Source organism: Stegodyphus dumicola, chromosome 4 (genome assembly GCF_044657685.1).
Source record: "Stegodyphus dumicola isolate Sdum_Otavi_A_Nest chromosome 4, ASM4465768v1".
NCBI lineage: Eukaryota > Metazoa > Arthropoda > Arachnida > Araneae > Eresidae > Stegodyphus > Stegodyphus dumicola.
In genome coordinates, this window is record NC_140771.1 from 29,405,438 (window position 1) to 29,423,795 (window position 18,358).

Below are 18,358 nucleotides of genomic sequence, written 5' to 3' on the forward strand. Positions count from 1 at the left end.
AAGAGTTTTCTCCAGACATTTCTGAAGAATGCTTTGCAGAATGCATTCATGATCCAAATTACTAGGTCACAACATTAACAAATTCTTGCCAAGTCTAATACATTTTCCAGAAACTTAGATGCTTGCCTATTAAAGGATAGCTTGCATTTGGCATTCCACTTTATCTGTGGTGGGCGATTATAATGTTACTATCTGAGCTACTTTTAATTGTTTGGTCATTTAGTTTTTTTCCCCCATATTTGAAAAATAAATACCTGTTTCAGTTTTTTTTGGGAAAAAACTCCCGTTTAAGTATATAATGTAGCCGCGAAGTTTTAGAGCTAAATTTTTGAAGTAATCACAGTGGAGGTACCAAATGATAACTTCTACAATGATTAATGTCTCAACTTGCTTTTAAAGAACTATATGTTTATGAAGAAAAGAAATTAAATGAAATATTTTGTTTGATTTTACACAGTTGATATCTGCTGATATGTAGTCCTAGATTGTACAGCATTATACTGCACATACTAAAATTGCTATGTAGAGATCTGATCACGTTTTTATAATTTTCATTTAATGAATCAGCTTTAAGCTTTTAATTTCATTAATCTGTCTTTAAATTATACTATTAATTAATCTCTAAACTTTTTTTAACAGAGTATGAAGATTTATATCTTTTTTAAGATATAATTTAATTGAATTTGCATCAATTAAATATATATATAGCATGTAAAATGTTTTACAGTATTTTGATAGATGTTACAGAAATGTAATACCAAAGAGTATTTCTAGCTAAATAATGTAGCTTTCATCTTTTGAATGATCCAAAAATATAATTTAATAAAAATGTATTAAATGAGTTGTATTCTTTCATTAGATTATGAAAAACATCATTTCTCCAAATTCGTAATTTTATTTTATCAAATTTTCATCACTGGAAGCCTGTTTCATATATTATTTTTATAATTCCTAATTTTTTTATTTGTTATGTATAATAAATTTGCAAAATCAGATATGTGTTAAAGCAGTACAGCCATTAACATATATTTATAATAATAAGCATTCTTTTATATCAAATTTATTTCCAAGGTACTATAAGTTTAATTGTTAGATTAAAAAAAGGTTAGATTTTAGAGTTGCTAATTTTGACAGATTTAGATATTAGATTAGATAATTTTGACTATTGATTTTGTGTAGTTAAAATGGAAAAAAAAAAAAAAAACTGAATTGCTTCTGAAGAAAGTGCAAGAAGATTTAATTCCTTTCAAGCGAAATATCTGTATAATTTTAAAAACTTTTAATCACACCTATTTTTCTGTGGCAAATTATATTAAAAAATACTGATACAAATTTATAACAAAAGAAATTTTTTTATATTTATAATTAGTTTCGTTTATAAATTACATTACAAAATATTTTGATTGTTTAATGACCAAAATCTTTTTTTCCGAATAAGGAAAAAAGAGTATAAACTGGAATAACTAATTCCTTACCCCTTGTTTCAGGACTAATTACACATCACTGTGTTAAAAAAAGTAACGGAAATTTTAATATTCCGCAGATGATTTTCCGCTCGAAAATAAAAACCCACTAATGTTATAGAACTCTATGAACTCATAAACTCTGGATTTAAGCCCCCCCCCCCCAAAAAAAAGGCAAAAATGCGATCTGAGAATGCAACGTCATGTGCTTTCAATGAATGACTTTATTTTACAGTAAAAGAATAAGGATGTAGATTAAGGGTGGGGGCACATTTCATTCATTAATTAGATAACTGAGTTTTTTTTTTACGTATTTCATGTAATGCAAGAGATAGAGCATTTAATTTTATGAAAGATTTAGGCAGAACAATGAAGTTATTTTTTTAATTAATTTTGCATGGTTTTATTTAGCTGGTTTCAGAGTCGTAGCTAGGGTTTTCAGCGCCCGGGGACAGATGAAGATTTCGCGCCCACTCCTATTTGCTAAGAATAGAAAATATTTAATTCGAAACATTTCGTAACACCAGTTTGGCTTCCCCAGGAAGCTGCGCCCAGAGACAGATATCCCCCTTGCCCCCTCTGGTTTCTTTGTATATTTAGGTCAAATCTCGAAATTAATTTTTGATTTTCTTTTCTTCAAGAGTATCGATTTTCTTGGAATTTTGCTCACCTATGTATTTCCGACCTTATGCGAGTATCGTCTCCTCCCCCCAACCAGTTCAATTTAGCACTGAATTTGTTTTCACAGTATCTAAACATTCATTGCAGAATTTAGATCTGATAGACTGAAAAATAATCGCCCAAATTAATTTATTTCAGAATCTCTTAAGATAATTTACTGAATTTTGGCGATGTTTCAAACGTACTTTTTTGTTCTTTAATTATCGTGTTGTGTTACTAACACTGACTTGTTTTTAAATCAGAGGATATAATCCTTCGTTGTTCTCAGTTTCACTTTTTAAGTGACGAGAGCTCGGATATCTGAATGAAATGGATACTTAAATAAAGTGAATGTAGTCTTAGCCATCGGATGACCTTGGAGGGGAAAGCGAAGTCACTTAATAATTGTTATATTGAACAAAAGGAAATTCATTTTCACATTTTTATTTGGGGATTAGACTTTCTTATTTTCCCTCATTTCTATGAATTGAAAAAAAAAAAAAATTACATCGTTTTAATAAAGTGCTTTAAAACAAAAATAACCTTTTAGCCATCATAGCAGTCTTGGTCATTATATGGCAGAAATTAAAATTCTGGGTCCTCATTTAAGACTTGCTATAATGCACGTTAACAAAATTTCAAGAACAGAGGCACACCAGAGGCCGAGCTATATAATTACTGAACACTGGTAGTTCCAATCTGAATTCGAATCCAGGCAAACGGGCTGGCTGAATGGGCGCTTTCGTGGTTGTTCCTTGTGTAACGTGTTTCCAGTTTCTCTTAGGAAGTTCTCAATGAAGTTATCTCTTCCCTCAGGCAATGTCATAATAAATCAAACCAAACCAAACAAGAAAAATCGAAATGATATAACGTAAACTTGATTATATTCAATTTACTTAAATTTCTCTGTAACAATTTTGATTCAAAGTCCTTTATGTTTACAGCCCATAATTTCATTTTAGTCATCTATGACCAAGAATAGTTAGATGAATATCTAAATAGATGCCTAAGAATATGATATCTAGAATTCTTTTTGCCTTTTAATGTGTAAGGCTGCAGTTGAGATAACTTGAATTTTAGTTCTACTAGACAACGAGCGACATTTCAAAATAGTATGACAGAGACTTGTGAAGGTTTAAAAAACTTTTTTAAAATTGAACTTTTAACAGAAAATGATGCGATTTATGCTAAACCACGTGGAGATGTTAGTTACTCATATTTAAACATTGATAAAAGTAGTCTAAGATTGCACAATAAACTAAGTCAGCTGTTCTCAACCTTTTGACTAACGCGTACCAGCTAAACAAAAACTGAAAACCTTTAATAAACCACCACTATAAAATACTACTTACACCACCACCACTCTTGAACATAGCTCAGATCGCATAAATTTACGAGTGTTAGAGCAAAAACTAATCAGGATGTTGGGGCTTTAATTTTTAAATTTAATAGTTAAAAATACTTTGATTCTTTGCGTACCACCTATTTTTCTCTTGCGTACTACCGGTTAAGAACCTCTGAACTAAGCTATAAGCTGCCTCAACTACCTTTCCAGCGCGTGAGAATGCAAAGCCGAGATAATTAGGCAGAGTTGGCAGAATCTCACAAAGTTACGGGAGTGCCAAGAAGTTCTCTGTGGGTCTAAGATCCAAAATCCTCAGCTTAAATACACTTAAGGCTCATATGCATTCTTGTGGATGAATTTGGAAAGGAGCTAAAGTGAAGGTCAAAATCGTAATAACTGGTTGCTTAGCAAGAATCTTACAGTTTTCTCCACCAGAATTTAAGTAATTGCGACGAAGGTCTTTAACGACTTTGGATGAGATTTTAAATTCTAAATCTAACAACATGAGTTAACTTTTATAATCATCTAGTTAAATGTCTAAATATAGATTAATGTTACAAAAAACTTCTTTTGGTACAAAATCAAATCTACATTCACTTTACATCTCATCTCCTTCCAGGAATCTGGAAGGAAAATTAGTTTAGCCAAAGAAATATTAAAGTTTACATTTTTCAGTTTGCCATTCACAGTATCACAAAAAGTTTATACTTTCGCTTTCTCTAAATTCAGTTTTCTCATCACCGCTTCCCAGCATTGTGATGCGTGAACAACTACCTACTGACGAAATTGTTAAATTGTAAATAGCTCAGACACACTGAACCGCAAAGACACCGTAATTGAATCTATAACTAATGTCCTAAGCTTAAATTTTCATTTAACTCTAAGTGCTGTCTGTCGAGCCTAACTTCTTAATAGCTATGACATATTCCATATAACATAATTCATGGTTCTAAAAAATTAAAACTTATGCTGTAATTCAAAAGATTGCTCAGTTTGAGTTTACCTCATATACAGATTAGTTGCTAATATTTACTTTGGAATCGTACCAAATTTTTTCTCATTGCAGTCTTCTGGATTAAAATTTATAGAATCGTGTTTAACACGCAAAATAAAAATCCTTCAAGTTAAATGCATACATTAAACTAAAAACTTCTTGGCTGAATGAAATTAAGTAATCATCGCTTGAGGCATCGCTTGAACTCAACATATAGCAGGAACTGTCGCATTAAGACATAAAATAAACTCAATATTAAAAAAAATTAATTTTCGCTTATATTTAGCTTCTGTAGACTTCTATTCGTTTCTGCAGAAACTGCTTCCAGGTCGAGAAAGCAATTTTTTTTCTGGGGTGTTCCAATGGCGGAACCCAAACCGTCCATAGACGTTGGCCACTACTAAGGCCGAAAGCGGTTGCCTCTTTATTATCGAGGCACCTAATAGGTGTGCCGCCGTTGTCTCCTATGAGGATAGGAAAAAATTACATTCATGCCATCTCTGGGACTCGAACTCAGGACCTTCGGTACGGCAGTCAAAGTCACTAACCACTTTACTGAACGGCTGGGAAAGAACTAGTCTGGTGAATTCGAATTCTGCTATGCGGTCGTAAAAATCCTTTGGTCCTACGACATGGTTCCTAATCATTTCGGGCTCCTCTTGTAAGGTTGTACTTGAGGTGAACTTTAATTTGAGTCCTACAACCCTTCTATAATTCCTAAAGCTAAACACACTATCTTGTTCTAATTTTACTGCACTGAAATGATATTTTTATTTTTTTTTTTAAGATAAATTTATATCAACTAAAAGTAAACTGTTATATTTTTAGCATACAAGATGACCAAGATGGAAACATATAGGCTAATTAGCGCAAAAACTCTTTTCACAGTTTTTCTCTACTACTTGCTTCGGATGCAACTTTTCATCTTTTTGTAATTTTTTGCCAATATATTTTTTAATAACTTGAATTAATAAAATTAGCATTGTCACACATTCAATTTAAACTCAATTGTTAACATATTATAGACGAGGAAAAATTCGGGTTTCAGTCATAGAAGATGCGAGACAGGACAGGAGAGGAAGAAGTCGGTAGAGCACCAGAATTTCAACAGATTGTATACAGGCATAGTCCAACCGCATTAACTGTACAATTCCATCCCAATTTTTACAGAGAAAACCATGGAAGACAGATCCGAGAGTGTTCCACCCTTCTCTCCCTACCACGAAATCACTCCAGAGGACTTTCGGTTCGCCAGTATTTTACTTGCCTCTGTGCCTCACAGACATTATACACTTACTGTGAGACGCGATGCTGGGCTTCACGATACGGCAGACAGCATCGTTAACCACCAGAGCCGGGACAGGGTGAGCCAGATGAAGTACTTTTCTTGGATGAATGGCCAGGAGAGGCGCCAAATTAGCTGCGAAATTTTAGAAATACCTTAGCTTTTACCCTTTTCTTAAAAAATTTTTAAGAGAGGTATTTAAAATTTTAAATAATTAAAAAAATAAATTAGGATTGTTAATTTCCAATTTTAAAAACTCCGGTATTTTAATAATTCTGGTCACTAAAGGAATTTCAAATCTTTTAAATATTATTCAGGATTACGTTTTAGTTAAAGAAATCTTAAACTAGGGAAAACAGTTCATCTTTCAGTTTTAAGAACAATCTTCTCATGCCTGAACAGAAACTTTTCAATATCACTATTTTATCAAACGCAAAGTAACTCAAAAAGTGCTTTCTGACGTTTTCATTTTAAAATGTATTTTCTGACTACATTAATTCATGGTTAAACATATTATGAGAAGTTTGGTGTGCATGTTTTTGTTGAATATGAAAGTATACAGATACAATTAATTTAAGCGTGTATATAAGGACGCGCATTTACCGGTTTGCCTCAGGTGAAAAAATACTGAGGCACGGTTCTGCTTAACCGCTATGGCAACCAGAGCGGGAAGATGCAAAGCAATAAATTACAATTTATGTCCTTTTCTGAGTAATAGGTTAGGTTATGTAATTACGGCAAAGCCTCGAGAGCTATCTGCCTACAGTGGTGTCCAAAATTGTGGACACTTTTGGAAATTTTTATGTTTTTGAACTTTGTATGCTTATACAAAATGTTACGTTTCGCAAAATGCAAACTTGTATATATCATTTGAAAGAGAATTTATTACTGAATTCAATACAAAACACAAAATTCAACTATTTGCAATACAAAAAAGTTATATGTACTTTAATATAAATAAAAAACACAGTTATGAAATAAATATATAATATAAATAAAAAACACAGTTATATGTTAATATAAATAAAAAACACAGTTTGTAATGTCTAGCTTTCCTGGCCAATCACTGTTTTTGTTCTGAGAACCAATCAAATGTTAGTAACTGCCAGTAGAAGCTGACATCATGTTTACACTTGAAACAATTCATTATTTTGCTTTGTTCTGTAGAAGGAGGACCTGTTTCTTATACACTGCAATTACAAGTAGGAAATTTTGTAAAAATTTTTAATATTTAGTCAAGAAGCAATGACATCAAATAAAAGAGTAAATTGGACACCTAGAAAGAGATGTAATATTATTGTGTTACGAGAAAGTGGTCTTTCCTATGCTGAAATTGCAAGACAGGTGGGTGGTTCGGTGACTACATCTGGAGTCCGAAAGTTTTGTTTACGATATCAGAAGGCAAATTCAATAAAAAAGAAAGAAGGCCGAAAAAGGTGCACCACATCTATTGATGACAGAAGAATAAAAAGATTATGTCTCCAAGATGGAAAAATGTCATCAGCGGCCATCAGAAGTGATCTGAATGATGCTGGTGTTTCTGTCAGTTCAAGAACAATCGGGAGAAGATTAGCAGATGTTAGACTGAGAGGTAGAATTCCACGAAAAAAGCCTTTTCGTGGAATTTTTAGGAACGAAAAAAAAAAAAAAAAAAAAAAAAAAGACTACAGTGGGCAAAGGAACACATTAATTGGACAGATGATCAGTGGTCACAAGTTATATGGAGTGATGAAACTAAGATATCGTTATTCGGTAGTAATGGGCGAAAATATGTAAGACGTAGAAAAGGAGAAGAGCTACATCCTGACTGCATTCAAGCAACTGTGAAGAACCCAGTTAGTGTTATGATTTGGTCATGCGTGTCAGCAGATGGTAGTGGTCGCCTTCATGTCATCGATGGGACACTGAATGCCAGATAATACATTGACACTATTCTAGAACCAAAACTTCTACCTTCCATCAGAGATCTCTTTCCCAACAATGCTTCGTTTATTTTTCAGCAGGATTCTGCTCCTTGCCATACGGCCAAAATATCGAAAGAGTGGTTTCGTACAAAGAGTATTAAATTGTTGTCATGGCCAGGAAACAGTCCTGAACTCAATCCTATCGAAAATTTGTGGCACCGTTTGAAACCTCTTGTCCGAATGAGGCGTCCCTCAAATAAAAGGGAACTAATTGAGGCTATAATTGTTTCCTGGCATCATGTAATAACGAAAGAAGAGCTTAAGGCTCTTGTCAGCTCAATGAAACGTCGATGTGAAGCTGTAATCAAAAATAAAGGGTACCTTACTAAGTACTGATAACTCACTGCAATCATCACTATCTAATGTATATCGATAACTATTATCGTTTAACTTTTTTTGCATTGCAAATAATTGAATTTTGTGTTTTGTATTGAATTCAGTAATAAATTCTGTTTAAAATGATATATACAAGTTTGCATTTTGTGAAACGTAACGTTTTCTATAAACATACAAAGTCCAAAAACATAAAAATTTCCAAGAGTGTCCACAATTTTGGCCACCACTGTATTTCTGAGTAATAATAATTGTGTTTAGTTTATCTGGTATTTGCAGTCTAACGGTTTTATAGATACTCAATTCAGTTTTGAACAATTAATTGAAAATGGATCATAAATCTGTAGCATATGATAAATAATATCTACTGACCTATTTTCTATTGAAGTGATACTGAGATTGTTATTGTGTAGAGACATTAAGAGTTTTTGGAAGCAAGAGAGATGAAAAATTAGCAACCCCCTTCGCCCGGAATCGAACCGCGGACCTCTGGAATACCAGCCCAGTGTGCAAACCACTACATCAAGAAGGTGGGAGAAATACCTTATTTACTCCCCCTTTTATAGGGCAACTGTGGTTTTTAAGGGACCCAATCGCCAAATCCTTGGTCTAGAGAACCATCATCCAACATTTTTTTAGTTCGGGCGCCACTGTAAAGACATTAAGATTTTTTCGAAGCAAGAGAGATGAAAAATGAGTAGTCGCCTTCTCCGGGAATAGAACCGAGGACCTCTGGAATACCGGCCTAGTGTGCAAACCACTACATCACAAAGGCTCGTCAAGAAGGTGAGAGAAATACCTTATAACTAAGCAGAAATTCTCTGACATTAGCAGAGAATTTTTACCTGATGAATGTCTTAAAGAAACGTTCGACGCTTTGCTAAATACATAGGTACCATTCAGTTTCCTTTAAAAAGTCCTTCACGAAGGCATCTATTCTCATTGAGCCGGTACTCCTCAGTCAGTTAACCTAATCTGACGTAAATTTTGCCGAGTGATATAGTCAGAGTTAATAGTGAATATCTTGGTAATTAAAATATAGCAGAGACAACTACCAGGACATGTTCATAGATTAAATAAGTCAAGATTCCTGTCTTAGATTTATTTACACAAAATCCAGGCCTCTTATCAAATTATTTACAAAAAAAAAAAAAAAATATTTCCGATCTTACAAAAGTGTTTCGGAAATCGCAGATGAATTCTTTGATGCTGATTTCTTTCAAATGCTGTACAACGAAACAAACTTACTCTGTCATCAAACTCAACATATTATAAATGCACCACAAAAGAACTGCATCGTTGAATTTATTTGTGATGCATAAGATACTGAACCATTCAAGAAAACTCAGTTTTAAAAAATTCCCTTGGAAGAAAAACTAAAATTCGCAACTTTGCCTTCTAGCATTACTCCACGTGCTCCATATTGCAAACCACCAGAATGATTATCCGGCAGTATGCAGTAGTACAGTTTAGAGAAAATTAATGGGGAAGAAAAACAAGAATATCTATGTCGAAATTGTCCCGTGTATCGCTGCGCACAAAAGAGGGGAAAAGAGATATATTTGTAGCTTCGTTCGTTTCCATAAAGGGCAATGTTTTAACAATTACCACACTTTTGACAAAAGGAAAATAATAATAATAATAATAACGTCACTGACGATTTCAACCAACCAGTTAGCAATAAAAGTTTCCGTTTACTAAATTATTCAAATTTCTTTGAATAGGTGCACTTATACATAGTACATCTACAAAGTTTTAGAGCTGAATTTGTTTTAACAAATTCCAATAAACGTATGGAAGATAACTAACAGCACTGATTATTCAGACATCTTACTTTTTCCTAAAATACCATCTATTTACGAATAGCCTTTTCGATACAGCTAACTGTAGGCTTCGATTCAGTAAATATCTGCTGTTAAGGATTAGAAAGCTAAGCAAAGAATAGCAATAAAGATTTTATACAAAAGCGGGAAAAATAAGAACAGAGATGTCTAAAATGTTATATAAAGCATGCGAGAATTCAATAATCCAAACAATCCAATGATTTTTATTGGTATAGATCAGGGATGGGCAAACGTTTTCGGTCGCGGGGCCAAAAGTCGAGGGGAAAAAAAAAAAAAAAAATTGTTTGGCGGGCCAGGATACATTTTTCTAAAATTTTTAAGAACCATATACAATTTAAATATGTTAATGAGATGAATGAAACTGCGATTTAATTTTCAGAAGTTCCTTATTGAGGTTCGAAGTGAGATGTACTGATTCTAAGGAACGGGGTTAAAAATGCTTATCTGTCAGTCTACTTCTGAAATAATTCTTTCTAGGTTTGGTTTGTAATTACGGTAAAGCACACTAGGGCTATCTGCCTAAGGAGAGGGATGCCTTCGTGGAGGACTTTCTAAGGAACTGGCTCGTATACACGTTACACATGGGGCAAACCACGAAAACGCCCATGCAGCCAGCCCGTTCGCGGGATTCGAACCTCGGACCGAACTACCAGTGTTCAGCGACTTTTCCGCTCGGCCGCTGGATAATAATTCTTTCTAAGGTTCATAGTTGAAACACTTGTTCACATATATAAGGTGAAGCAAACATAGCACTGATTTTTTGGTAATGAGATATTAAATTTGGAAAATGTTCTTTCAATAATGATATATAAAACTCTAACTTTGCCATATTTAGAAACAATTGCTTGAGATGATTGTTAGATTGCAACTTAATTCATTCAAGTTGCAAATCTGAACACAATTTGCGTTGAAAAGCATGGTAAAAATACCCAATTCTGTTTGAATGGCACTGAAATCTTTAGATTTTTCTTGCCAGTGTGGTTTAATTTGCATTGGCCAAACTAAGAGAGCCTTAAAATTTCGCGTCAAGGAACATGAGGCATATGTTAGAAAAAAGGAAACACAGAGGTCTTCTGTTGCCTAACATTGTTGGTCCGAAAATCACACTTTCAATTTTTCTACTGCCAAAATTATTCAAAAAAACATCTTCCATTGGAGAACTGGATTTTCTAGAGGTATTTCACATTCAAAGAATTTTTCTGTTCTAGTTAACGATCCTAATTCCAATCCATCTTTGCCTTCGGCCTTTAAGTAAATTATGTTTTCGTTCTGGTTCCATGAACAGATGGCGCCACTAGCTTATTTTCTGTCTAGGCTTTCTTATCTTATCTGATCATTATATCTTATCTCGTTCATTTGCGTTTTTGCAGCTAAGGATGGTGGTTCGGTAAAACCATCGAAACTAGTCATGTGAAAATTTGAAAATATAACGCTGATTTTTGTTGTTTGACTTTTGAATCTGGATACTGTTTATCTTCTTGAAAAAATTTTGTCGGCCCGATAATTTTTTACAAAGACTTTCTACATTTTGTTTTCTTTCATATTCGAACATTGCTTCGTAATTGGAATTCTTATGCTTATATGTGAAATGATGGTAAATGTTATATTCTTTGAAGACTGCTACAGTTTTATTGCAGATGAGACACACTGGTTTAACTTTTACAACTGTAAAAAAAAAAAAAAAAAAAAAAAAATTCCAGGTCTTTTCATCGTAAAAATCACGGCACTCTGAATCAACTTTACGTTTTTTTAGTAGCCATTTTGTGGTTGAAATATTTTACGAATAACCCAAACAAGCACTAGCTACACTATACTTTTTAATTAATTTCACCACTATTCACAATGTTGCTAATATCCGCAATTTTTCCATATGCAATCAATAATATTAGAACACGCGCCAAACGAAAAAACCGCTGGCTGGAACTTAAAAAATGCGCAGTCTGCCACATGTGAGGTCTAATTCACCTATATTAGATTCCCATATGTCTGCTCCCCGAGAAAGCGATAACGCATGTTGCCGCCTATCTACAGCTATAACTAACAAACTATAACTACAGCTATAACTAACAAAGAACTTCCCGCTTTTTAACACTCTACCGATTGAAAGCTGTCTGTGTTTGCTATTTCCGTCAATTTATGTTTCGTTGAACAAAAATAGAGAAAGTAAAATGATCATCAGTCTTTTGAAAAAAAGGAAGGAAAAAATAATATTTAAACGTAGAAGAAAAGGAGATGTGTATATAATATATAAATATATATTTCTTTTAATTTACCTCGGACCGGCAAATTAACCTCTTCGTCGTCCGTAATGCGTCTATCGCGTTCAAGTGAAACTTCTGCAGGGCGGCCGTAACACGCTTCAAGCGTTCTTCTACATTTTAAAACTTTTAAACGTTTAAAATGCTTTCGAAATGTTTACTTGTTTGAGTTTTTCATTTTGTTTCTTCTAATACCTCCTAGACGGCAGTACTTATCAGGCATTCTATTTCTAATTGAATTTCCTCCCGGGTTATATGAATATTCGTGCCATTTTACAGAAGATACAAGACAGTGAGAGATCTTCAACGTCTACTCAGCAGAAAAAGAGAAAAAAATGAAGCTGTGAATTGGAAAGACAAGAAGGATATCCGTTTGATGAGTACAGTCCATAATAAGTCTATGATTGATGTTGAAACACGGAAAAAAACTGCAAAAAGACCAATAATTGTAAAAGATTACAACAACAAAATGGGAGGAGTAAACCACCTAAATCAGATGTTATCAAATTAATCCTGCTGTTAGAAATAAGCAGAGATATTATTACTTTTCCATTATATTTTATTCCCGTATAATTTTACTTAATATTCATTGACATTCATCCACTACGAAAGTTATGTATGGAGAATTATGTACTAAATACTGAGAAAATAACATTACACGCTGCGAAAAACGAAGGGCCGCTGGGGAGAAATTTTCGCTGTCAGGAGAGGGCGGCGAAATTCTATCCGCGGGCCGGATAGAACCTTTCGGCGGGCCGGTGTTGGCCCGCGGGCCGTAGTTTTCCTATCCCTGGTATAGATGATTTCATGTTAGACAGAAAAATGATGATGAACCCAAGAGTAAGTTGCCTTTAGCAGGCTCGAATGAAGACATCGAAAACGGTTCGATAATTGTTGATAAAAAATCGTCACTTGTCATCAAAACGTAACACCAGTAAAGATACTACTCACAAAATTGTCGTGGAAATGTTTAAAAAAGGAAAAAATTTTCTCATTTTATCCCTCATACAGTGAATGTAGAAGAGAGGGAAGACGGAAATTTCTACGTGTCATGATTTAATCAAAATAGCAGATATTAATCCTGATTTTTCAAACAAACAGTAACTGGAGATGAAACCTAAAGCATTGCTTGTGATCCTGGGACAAAACGTCAGTCATACGATTAGGTTGGAGAAGAAGCACCATTACTCCCGAAAATTCGGTTTCAGAAATCTCGAGTAAAAAATATGATGGTCATATTTTTTTATAGCAATCTGTGTTTGAGGAGCAGATTTATAGATATATATTATATGAAGGCATAGTAGACAGGCTTCTAATAAAATTCAGGCGTTAAGGCTGGAAAATCTCTGTCGAATAACTTATTTCTGCTGTACAACAATACGCCATTATATAATTCTACCTCTGTCAAAGAGCTTCTAGCAAAGAAATGCGTTACGATTGTTATCCACAATTTTCCCCTTATTCACCAGATTTGGTATCTTCAGACTACTTTTTCTTCCCTATAGTAAAGCCTCACCCTAAAGTTTATTATTTTAAAAGCACTGAAGAAATTCAGAATGTGACCAGATGTTTAAACAGTATTCCAAAAGATGAGTTCGAAGAAATCAAACAACCGTTGGAATAACTTGCCAAAGCAATAATCATTTGCAAGCATTGTGTATCGAAGGCTATCGTCTTTTCTCTAGTTTCCAATTTTGTGTTAATTTAGTCATAAAACTTTGAAGACGAACTGTGCATTTGACATACGTGCCGAAATGTGCGGTAACCGAGGATTCATTCCTTTCACGGAATACGAGAAGTAATGAATTAAAAACTACGTAAAGAAATAAACAAAAGCACTAATTTTATTGGACCTTGAAAAGAAGAACAAGCGATCCGGACGACAGGATTTCTGAATAAATGCTATTCTACTGCAGTTGGCAAATAGAGAAAAAGTAGGAACGCAAACCAAGAATACTAAAAACTTAATTACAGTTCAGATAAGTGAGTACATTAAGTCTTGAGTTGCGGTGCTACCACGTATGAATGTGAAAATAACAAAAACTGAAACCGGAAGTAGGAGCGTTTCATTATATTGGACTGCGCGGGGGCGTATTCTTGCAGTCTCCGCGGTGTACTTAACGAGTATTCAACCGCATTCTGATAATCCTTGATCTTCGTTCAAGGAGACTGTTACGTCTCTTCTTTCAAGTGTTTGATCTTTCTTCTTCTTATACATATATAAACTTCTCCAGATAGTACAATTTGTTAGATTTTAACAGATAAAATATCATTGAATTCCAACAAGCTATTAGAACTCAGTTAAAAAAAAATTGTGAAAATTCCTAATATATATCATTAAAAACATTGCCTGGATTAATAGGTTTTTTTTTCCAAGGCAAGAAAAGTGAGAAATCAATTGTGCATTAACCAGGATTCAGACCACGCATCTTCCATTTGCCATTACTTCGCAATACCATCTAGCCATTACTTCGCAACAGCTCGCATGGGAATACGGTAGTTTCTTAGAAAACACCTTCTATGAATTAGAATAATGTCGCAAATATTCCTAAAAATGACTATTTGTACTTTTTATCCTAATTTTTAAAAAATTATATCAGTTAGGAATATTATTAAAAAATACACCCGTTTTTATGATTAACTTAGGCAATTACCTGGGGCCAAGATGCATAAGCGTCTCTCTTACGCATTAATGAAGAAAACAAAATTCTTAAAATCTTTTAATTTTAAATATAGCCACATATTTTTTTGATTACTTCGACTAAATAAATATTAGTTTACTTATTTGGTCGATATGGTATGAGCTGTCATATCGCTGGGCCAATATTCGAATCTCCGGGAAGACATTGTTTGTTAAATATAGGATCTTTGTAGCATGAAGGCATTTAATATCCATCCAGCCGAAAAGCTTGTGGAGAGGTTACTCGTAGGGAAAGAGGAATAAGAGAGCACAATGGATTCCGTCCCTCAAGGCATTTCCGATCAAAACTGGGATGGGGCTGGGTAAAACGCTTTTCACTTGTAAGGTGGCCAAGGCTGTGACCTTCGTAAAGGTCATATCAAACATTTGAAACATTTCGAAGGAACAACACTTGAGTACAATTTTTCTGCTCTCTGACATGATATAAAACAGCCAATCACCACGGATCACTTGGGGGTTACTATGCAAAAGGGAAACTATTTCTGTAAAAATTACAAATGATGGTTGATGACGGAGGATTCGATGGTGATAGTTGATCGGTTGTTGAAAATGAAAAATTTACAATTTTTTTTTGAGAAAGGAAGGAAAAATTCGTGCTTCCCCTTTTTCAATGGTAAGGTAGGTAGACAAATTCTTTGAAACAGTTGTTTGTCCGAAACAAATGGATGTGTGATACCAGCCCAAGATAAGACCACAACACTCGTATAGCAACTCAGAGATAAGTCATCTTTATGTTACTTATGTCACATTACTGTAGTGTGCCAAAATGTAAATTCAATACTGTTGGAACAAGGACAGTGGCGTAGCTAGAGAAGGAGCAATCCGTCCGAGACGGCAGATTTTTTTTTTTTTTTTTTTCTGTGGGGGGGGGGGCGGCGTTTTTTACATGGAACGTGGCTCTTGGAGGCAGGCGAAAAATAATGAGATTTTGAAGTATCATACGTAATTAAGCTGAGTAGAAAAATCATTTTTACTCTTGATAATGTATTCAAAGAAATCAGTCCGAGATTTCAACAGTTAACGTACTCTTGTACAACAGAAATATACTCTTTTTTTTTTATTCCTTCGAAACTTTTAAATGAAAATTACAAATATGAGCACGAATGAATTAAATTATGAGCACGATGACATTAATAAGAAAATCTTCGTTAAGAGAGAAGTATTTCAGAATTTTGTTACCGTTTTTGCTTGAGAAAACGAAACGGGGACGTTGAATTCTCGCAGTTTATTCTAAAATATTGTGCTCAGAACAAAGTTCCAGGTATTGTAATATTATTGCAAATATTCCTCAAAAATTCCTCTAAGTGTTGCTAAAATAGATATTACTTAAGAAATATTTAAGACCTACAAATCTTCATTTTGTATTTGGGGAATCTTTCTATACTGTTTGCATAACAGCAACAGGATCAATCAAGTAGACCTCTATAATGTCATCTACGGTTTTAATAAAAACACGCAAAATAATAATATAATTTTAAAATGTTGGAATTAAAAGTTTTTCTTCAAAAATAAACATGCAATTTTAATTAATTTCCCTATGTGTCATTTTGAAAATATTTTTAGTTATTAAGTTATATATCAAGGGGGAGGCTCAAATTAAGCTACAGCCCCAGGCCGCAAAGGTTCCAGCTACACCACTGAACGAAGATAATGTTAGTGTTTATCAGTTTCCAAAATATGGCTCAAAAATGCTATGCAGAAGTCAAGTAAAACTTCTTAGAGAGAGATTTTATTCCAAGTAAAAGAAGTGTTATTTGAGAAATGTGTTTTCTACGGATAAAGATCAAACATGGGGAAAATTGTAAGAGAGTGCAGAAAAGGATCGATGATGAAGGGTAATTGCTGCCCTTCATCATCGTTTTATAAAACTTTGATGAGTTGTTTATCATATTCTTACGAGTTTTGTGCATATATGAATAATTTTAGTGAAATTATACGTGAATTGTTTTATTTTTGTATAATGTAACATGAAAATGTAAAAAAGCAAAGCCTGCATGTAGAAAAAAAAAGATATACATTTATATGTATATTTACGACGTAATTAGGAAATATTTACATCTGATCGCATCAAAACCCATTGAACTTAATGGTAAATGACCCAATGTTTTGGTCATTACGTAGGGATCTTCAGTGCTTCAGAGCAGGGTACGCGAGAAACCTGTTTAGGGCCACTCCATCTTACTTCCTACCTCCATGTACTCTACACACGGAATGGCAACAGAGGATAAAATTTCTGCTTCGCGTAAAGAATAAATGTCCTCATACTTATGTGCAGGGATGGACGTTAAAAATGCGTAATGTAACATGACGTGATAGCATAATTAATGTAATAAATAAATGCCAACGTCAAAATATTTAGAAATTGTAGCGTAAAAATGAAAAAAAAAAAAAAAAAAAAAAACCGTTTTCGTCCTGTTCGCTGTTTGTGAACATAAAATTAGGCGAAGCCAAAAATAGAGCTATGTCGCAATCGTGCTACAGCGTTCTTGAGCGCGCACAGTATCATTACTTAACTCACTTTCCACTTTTTCTCAACGTCGTTTGAGCGGGAGCTTGACGGGTACGAGATTGTGTTTATTGATCATTCGCCTACAGAAAGTGCGCTCTGGAGTCACGTGATCCCTTTCGTCTCCTAGGAAACCGTGACGTATCCTGATCTAGCTTCTCTTCCGCAAATCTACCACATTTCGTTTTATTCGCCCGGATTAGGAATACAAAATATAAGTTAACTGAGAATTTTATTAAAAAAAATTTTATATCATGTCTTACATTATTTTAAGCACATTGCCTTTTCTTAGAATACATAATTACCAGAATTCGTGATCCACCAGAATGCCTTTAGTTAACCAGAATACTTTTCTTCAATGGCGAAAACTTTGTTTACGTACAACAAACTCCCGATTAACTGGGGCATGTCTAGAAAAATTTGTTTGTTGCAGAACAACGGAAAAACCCATCAGCGTAAATCAACACTATGTACGGAAATAGATACAGAAGTAAAAGAGAAATATTTGTATGATTTCCGTAATTTTTAAAAATTTTCTATAGCGTTAAATTTTTGTAAAATTTTTTGACCGAAAACTTTTTTTTGAAATGCTAGATAGCAAAGCGCTCAGCTTATGTTTGAGGATACGAACAGAATGCTTTGTGATTTGGCGACTAGCAAACAGGCCGCCAAGTGGTCACTTTTTTGTGCAACCCTATCGGGATGGAGAGCATGTCGATCTGAGCTGAGCCAGTGCATCAACATTACAAACCATGCAATTCTTGGTGAAGTGCGACGGCGACAGCACGGGTTCCAACAGCGTGGTGCAATTGTTTGTTTTCGGATATCCGAATGGGGATACAAAGCGAATTTCTCGAGAAATGTGAAAATATATATTACCTGTGATAATACTGCTTATGGTGCTCGGATAAGATATGAACGTCTCAGGAACCGATGCAGATGAGGTAAGGAGTGATATTCTGTGTACTCTAGGTGGGGCGAATTCTAAAATTTCTCGATTCCTAA

General features: G+C 34.1%; 1 protein-coding gene across 2 annotated transcripts in view; it reads left to right on the plus strand.

The window, feature by feature from the left end:
* The first annotated feature begins 18,090 nt into the window (after window positions 1-18,090).
* LOC118181345 (tripartite motif-containing protein 2-like) overlaps window positions 18,091-18,358 on the plus strand; it is a 136,452-nt gene continuing 136,184 nt past the window's right edge. For both annotated transcript variants that reach the window (XM_085814652.1, XM_085814653.1), the window contains exon 1: window positions 18,091-18,297. In XM_085814652.1, coding sequence (XP_085670778.1) covers window positions 18,268-18,297 — 30 coding nt within the window. In that variant the 5' untranslated portion in view covers window positions 18,091-18,267. The remainder of the gene's footprint in view (window positions 18,298-18,358) is intronic.